The 7042-nt window shown below is 38.4% G+C and overlaps 1 protein-coding gene across 1 annotated transcript in view; it reads left to right on the forward strand.

Annotated features, from left to right (window-relative positions):
* Positions 1 to 7042, forward strand: part of TTN (titin) — a 239629-nt gene that overhangs the window by 188511 nt on the left and 44076 nt on the right. Inside the window, 14 exon segments of the mRNA XM_035572644.1 lie at positions 60 to 347; positions 440 to 736; positions 826 to 1128; positions 1222 to 1527; positions 2321 to 2608; positions 2720 to 3010; positions 3107 to 3394; positions 3558 to 4148; positions 4239 to 4343; positions 4824 to 5021; positions 5106 to 5402; positions 5509 to 6096; positions 6192 to 6494; positions 6626 to 7042. Coding sequence (XP_035428537.1) covers positions 60 to 347; positions 440 to 736; positions 826 to 1128; positions 1222 to 1527; positions 2321 to 2608; positions 2720 to 3010; positions 3107 to 3394; positions 3558 to 4148; positions 4239 to 4343; positions 4824 to 5021; positions 5106 to 5402; positions 5509 to 6096; positions 6192 to 6494; positions 6626 to 7042 — 4560 coding nt within the window.

Here is a 7042-nt window from a genome sequence, read left to right on the forward strand (position 1 = left end):
GAAGAATGAGGTGTTCACCTCATACTATATTGATTTACTCTTTTGCTTTTTCCCTTCAGTTCCTCCCAGAATAGAGTTGGATTTATCTATGCAATCACAGCTTACAGTAAAAGCTGGAACTAATGTGCGTCTGGAGGCAAATGTATATGGAAAGCCTATGCCAAGCATTACCTGGAAGAAAGAAGGAGAAGTTTTAAAGCCTTCAGAAGGTGTTAAGATCACTACTAAAAGAAATCTTGCTACTGTTGAACTGTTCAGTGTTAACAGGAAGCAGACAGGAGACTATACTATTACTGCCGAAAATGCAAGTGGATCAAAGTCAGCAACCATTAAGCTTAAAGTACTTGGTAAGCTAAACACTGTCTGTTAATAAATACATTTATGGTTAAATGATATAGCAAGAACTGTAGCTGTAATAATGGGATGTTAATTCTTCCAGATAAGCCTGGCCCTCCAGCCTCCGTAAAAATCAAACATATGTATGCAGATCGTGCAATGCTTTCTTGGGAGCCTCCCCTAGAAGATGGAGGTTCAGAAATTACTAACTACATTGTTGACAAACGTGAAACAAGCAGACCAAACTGGGCCCAAGTCAGTGCCAATGTACCCATTACAAGCTGCACAGTGGAGAAACTAATAGAAGGACATGAGTACCAGTTCCGCATATGTGCTGAAAACAAATATGGTGTTGGAGACCCTATCTTGACTGACCCAGCAGTTGCTAAGAATCCATATGGTAAGTGTTTTGTAGGATAGTTTCATGAGTCACTGTTTTTTTATGTACACTTACACATATGAAAATAACTTTCAAATAAATCTTCACAGATGTACCTGGACCTTGTGATCCACCAGTTATCAGTAATGTAACAAAAGACTTTATGACTGTTAGCTGGAAGCCACCAGCTAGTGATGGCGGATCCCCAATAACTGGTTATATACTTGAGAAGCGTGAAACTAAAGCCCTTAACTGGACAAAGGTAAACAGAAAGCCTGTCATTGAAAGAACTGTTAAGGCTACAGGACTCCAAGAAGGAACAGAATATGAATTCCGGGTGATAGCATTGAATAAGGCTGGACCTGGCAAGCCTAGTGCACCATCCAAAGCAGTGTATGCTCGTGATCCTCAATGTAAGCTAAAAGTCTCAGACATTTTCTATGGTATTTCCAAATACTTTTGTACAGCATTCGGTATGAGTAACTTTCTGCTCTTTTAATTCTCAGATCCTCCTGGCCCACCTGCCTTCCCGAAGGTGGTTGATAGTACTCGTAATTCAATAAGCCTGTCATGGAGCAAACCAGCATATGATGGTGGAAGCCCTATTATTGGTTATCTAGTGGAAGCAAAAAGAGTTGACACAGACAACTGGGTCAGATGCAATCTACCTAAGAATTTACAGGCTACACGATTTGTTGTAACAGGGCTGATAGAAGATACAGAGTACCAGTTCCGCATTTATGCTGTCAATAAGATTGGATACAGTGATCCAAGTGATGTTCCTGATACACACACTGCCAAAGATATTTTAAGTATGTTCACTGAAAACATATTGTGATATTAACTTTTGTTTTAATTCATGGGATGGCTTCTAAATGAAGGGTTTGTCACAGATCACCAAAAAAAAAAAAAAAAAGATTAATTTGGAATGTGTCATTTCTCAAATAAATGTAGTTTAAAAGTGGCTAATTTGGAAGAGAACGGGGCAGTTAGGAACTGAGAAGAATCTTCCCAGTGTCTGCATTTTTAATTTGTATCCCAGATACTCTTCCACCTCCTGTTTTGTTTTTTTCTGTCTGATCCTAAAATCAGACTTTCCATGCCTTTCTTCTCATCTGAAAACTTTAGTCTTCTTCGTGTCTTCTAAATAGTTTGAAGCCAGACTATTATCCAAAAAATCCACTGACACACAATTTAATTATATGACACACATTCCTTAAGAGCCATGCTGGCTTCTGTATACATTTTGCTATCTGTAGAAAAGCATTGCTTCAGAGAATTGCCTCAGTTCAAGAAAAGCAGTGCAGTCTTTGAAACTCCTTTGGATTATAGAGGAAATGGGAGTCCTTTTCATATGATAAGCAATGTAAATGGTGGAAAAGACAGAAGAAAAGCAAGTGAAATCACTGGAAAAAAAAAAAAAAAAGCAGGTTTACAAATGAGCTTGAAATGGGAGTCAGGACATTAACTCATTGATATCATCATGACATAAGAACAAGCTAGTTAATCTAGTGAAATGCCTGTAAAGAGGTACTTCATGTCACAGACTCTTTAGTGATAGTCTTAAAGATAATGTTTTAATCACATCTTTTTTGTTAAACACAGTTCCTCCTGAAGGAGAACTTGATGCAGAACTAAGGAAAGTCCTTGTGTTGCGTGCTGGAGTCACAATGAGGCTTTACGTGCCAGTAAGAGGACGTCCACCTCCTAAGATTACGTGGTCTAAAGTGGGTGCTAACCTAAGAGATAGACAAGGATTAGACATCAAGTCAACTGACTTTGATACCTTCCTACGTTGTGAAAACGTAAACAAATATGATGCTGGAAAATACATTCTCAGTCTGGAGAACAGTTGTGGCAAAAAGGCATACACCATTGTTGTAAAAGTACTTGGTAAGTGTCAGTTTTCCCCAGTATAATATATTTGTTCACTTTTTAACTGAAATTTTTTTTGTACTTTTGTTTACTAAATCAAATTGTGGTGGGGGGATTGTGTTCTTCCAGATACTCCAGGCCCTCCTGTTAACCTTATTGTAAAAGAAGCATCTAAGGATTCTGCCTTCATTACATGGGAACCTCCACTAATAGATGGTGGCAGTCCAATCACAAATTACGTCATTGAAAAACGTGATGCAGAGAGAAAATCATGGTCCACAGTAACAACAGAATGTCCAAAGACAAGCTGCAGGATAACTAACTTAGAAGAAGGCAAATCCTACTTCTTCAGGGTTTTTGCTGAAAATGAATATGGTATCGGTGACCCCTGTGAAACTCGTGATGCTGTTAAAGCCTCTGGTAAGAAAAATGAATCAATTTCTCCTATTTTGGTATTCAAATCATTTTTATTTTCAGTTTGAAAGGACACTTACTATGCTTTTCTTCCTCTTCTAGAAACGCCTGGGCCAGTTGTGGATCTAAAGGCTTCAGCTGTAACAAAATCATCCTGCAATTTAGTATGGAAAAAACCTGTCAGTGATGGTGGAAGCCGTATTTTTGCATATGTTGTGGAGGTTCTCATTGGTGAAGATAAATGGCAAGAAGTCATGCGAGCAAAGAACCTCCATTTTTCAATGAGAGATCTAAAAGAAGGACAAGAATACACTTTCAGAGTAAGAGCCCAAAATGATGCTGGATATGGAACTCCAACAGAGATCACAATTGTGGCAAGAGATGATGTTGGTAAGAAACAACTTCGGATAATTAATTCTTTTATCCAAACACATTTATTTCATGCATAACATCATTGTTATGCATGTGTACAAATCAGATGCCTTTAAAAAAGCATCTGAATTTTATCAGAGTTTATGCATAGTTGAATAATTGGTGCCTTGATTTTTCACAGTGGCTCCTGATCTTGATTTAAGAGATCTACCTGATTTGTGCTATGTAGCTAAAGAGGGTAGCAATTTCCGTCTTAAAATCCCAATTAAAGGCAAGCCTGTCCCAACTGTAACTTGGAAGAAAGATGAAGACCAGGCACTTACCGAGAGTGGAAGAGTTGCATTTGAATCTACAGCAGTTAACACCACCCTTGTAGTACGTGACTGCCAGAAAGCTGATGCTGGAAAATACACAATCACTCTGAAGAATGTCATTGGCAGCAAGGAAGGCACTATTTCTGTGAAAGTTGTTGGAAAACCTGGCATACCAACAGGTCCAGTAAAATTTGAGGAAGTCACAGCCGATGCCATAACCTTAAAGTGGGGTCCTCCAAAAGATGACGGTGGTTCAGAAATCACTAACTATGTCCTAGAGAAGAGAGATAATGTAAACAATAAGTGGGTGACTTGTGCCTCTGCAGTCCAGAAAACTACATTTAGAGTTACAAGACTTCACGAAGGAAATGAATATACATTCAGGATCAGGGCTGAAAATAAATATGGAGTAGGTGAAGGTCTTAAATCTGACGCTGTCATTGCAAAACATCCATTTGGTAAGTATACATTATAATTTTCAAAAAAAAAAAAAAGTTTTACAGGTGATACTTATTTTTAATGCTTCTGCATTTTTTTATGTTGTTTAGATGTGCCAGATGCTCCTCCACCTCCCAACATTGTTGATGTTCGGCATGACTCTGTAGCTTTAACTTGGACTGATCCCAGAAGAACTGGAGGCTCACCAATCACAGGTTTATTGTCTCCCCAAAAGTCTCCTTAATATTACAGTTCTTAATACTTCTTTCTCTTTGCCAAAGGGTAAGATAAGGTGTTTATTATTTAAACTGAGTGAGTGAGTTAATGATTTCACTGTTTTCCTTCCTGCTCTTTCTGTATGATGAAACTTTCAAAGGCTTACCTTAAAAATCAGGAAGAGACTAACTGAGAAACAGTATTTTTGCGGAGAGACTAAAGAACAAATAACAAACTCAACTACATGATACATCACTCGAGGCTGTAAAATTAGACATTTGCATTTGCAAGCATCTCATTCTTGCAATTACATACATCTTTAATGTATGTTCATATCCATTTCTTAATCTGGTTTTCAATGTTGTTCCTGCGCAATTCTTATGAGGCATGCCATACAGACATTATGATATTTTGCAAAGCTAGGTTAAATGAAGATTTATAGAAAATTCCTCATTTTCACCTCATCATTTATCTTTTAGGTTATCACATTGAAGTCAAAGAAAGAAATAGTCTTCTGTGGAAGAGAGCCAATAAAACTCCAATAAGAATGAAAGATTTCAGAGTGACAGGATTAACTGAAGGACTGGAATACGAATTCAGAGTAATGGCAATCAATATGGCTGGAGTAGGTAAACCAAGTCTGCCATCTGAACCAGTTGTTGCACTTGATCCTATTGGTAAGTCATCAGAAGAACAAAAATAAAAATTCTGAAAGTTGAAATCACTCTTGTTTGACCATGGTTCATTGTTTTTTCTTTTAGATCCTCCTGGGAAACCTGAAGTTATCAATGTAACTAGGAACTCAGTAACACTCATTTGGACAGAACCAAAATATGATGGTGGACATAAGTTAACTGGCTATATAGTTGAAAAGCGTGATTTGCCCTCAAAAACTTGGACGAAAGCTAATCATGTGAATGTTCCAGACTGTGCATTTACTGTAACTGACCTTACTGAAGGCTCCAAGTACGAGTTCAGAATTAGAGCTAAGAACACTGCTGGAGCTATCAGTCCTCCATCTGAATCCACAGGAACCATAATATGCAAGGATGAGTATGGTATGTGGAAGATATCAGAAATAAATTTTATTTAACTCATTAAAACTTTTTTTTTTTACTTTCTTGTTATGACAACCTTGTTTTGTTTTGTTTTGTTTTTTTACAGAGGCACCAACAATTGTTATTGATCCTACTTTGAAGGAAGGTTTAACAGTGAAAGCAGGAGACACAATTACAGTGTCTGCTATTAGTATTCATGGCAAACCACCTCCAACTTCAGCATGGTCAAAAGCTGGAAAAGATTTTAGACCTTCAGAGCTTGTGCACATTGAAACCACACCAACTTCTTCTACTCTAAACATCAAATATGCAACTAGAAAGGATTCTGGAGAATACACGATCACTGCAACCAATCCTTTTGGCACTAAGCAGGAGAGTGTACATGTGAAAGTTTTAGATGTTCCAGGACCTCCAGGGCCTATTGAGATCAGCAATGTTTCAGCAGAAAAAGCCACTCTTACATGGTCACCTCCTGCAGAAGATGGTGGATCACCAATCAAATCATATGTTCTTGAAAAGAGAGAGACTAGTCGACTGCTCTGGACATTAGTTGCTGAAAATATTGAGAGTTGTAGGCATGTTGTTAGCAAGCTGATTCAAGGAAATGAGTATGTTTTCCGTGTATCAGCAGTAAATCAATATGGCAAGGGTGAACCAGTACAATCAGAACCAGTTAAAATGGTGGACAGATTCGGTAAGTAGAACAAGCTAAAAGGTTCAAGTGTGCTTTTATTAATCTCTGAAGACTTGATTTTTGTTTAAACTTTGTACTTTTTTCTTTCTTACCAGGTCCCCCAGGTCCTCCTGGAAAACCAGAAGTAACAAATGTGACTAAAAATACTGTGACAGTTACCTGGAAAAGGCCAGTAGATGATGGTGGAAGTGAAATCACAGGTTACTATGTGGAGAGGAGAGAGAAGAAAGGTTTAAGATGGGTCAGAGCAACAAAGAAACCAGTTTCAGATCTTAGGTGCAAAGTAACTGGTCTCCTGGAAGGAAATGAATATGAATTTCGTGTCAGTGCAGAAAATAGAGCAGGAGTTGGACCACCAAGCGATGCTTCAAACTCAGTCATATGCAAGGATGTTGCATGTTAGTATCATGCCTTTTGTTTTTCGATAGTGTGGTGGGTGGGGGATAAGTTCAGACAGTGTAAGAGTGACTTCCTCTGTAATGTAATGATGTCGTATAATGTGGTATTTTATCTTTTGCTCACTTTTCAGACCCACCAGGTCCACCTGCAAATCCAAGAGTGACTGACACTACAAAGACAAGTGCATCTTTAGCCTGGGGCAAGCCTCATTATGATGGTGGTCTTGACATCATTGGCTATATAGTGGAGCATCAAAAGGAAGGAGAAGAAGAATGGGTAAAAGATACAACAGGGACTGCTTTAAGAATCACTCAGTTTGTTGTTGCTCATCTGCAGCCAGGAGCCAAATACAATTTCAGAATCTCTGCCATGAATGCTGCAGGTGTTGGTGAACCAGCAGTAATTCCAAGTGTGGAAATTAAAGACCGGGAAGAGATTCCTGACTTTGAATTAGATGCTGAGCTAAGAAGAACACTTGTTGTTAGAGCTGGGTTAACTATTCGGATTTTTGTGCCAATTAAAGGACGTCCAACTCCAGAAGTTACGT

The sequence above is a fragment of the Cygnus atratus genome, chromosome 6 (genome assembly GCF_013377495.2).
Source record: "Cygnus atratus isolate AKBS03 ecotype Queensland, Australia chromosome 6, CAtr_DNAZoo_HiC_assembly, whole genome shotgun sequence".
In the NCBI taxonomy this organism is placed as follows: domain Eukaryota; kingdom Metazoa; phylum Chordata; class Aves; order Anseriformes; family Anatidae; genus Cygnus; species Cygnus atratus.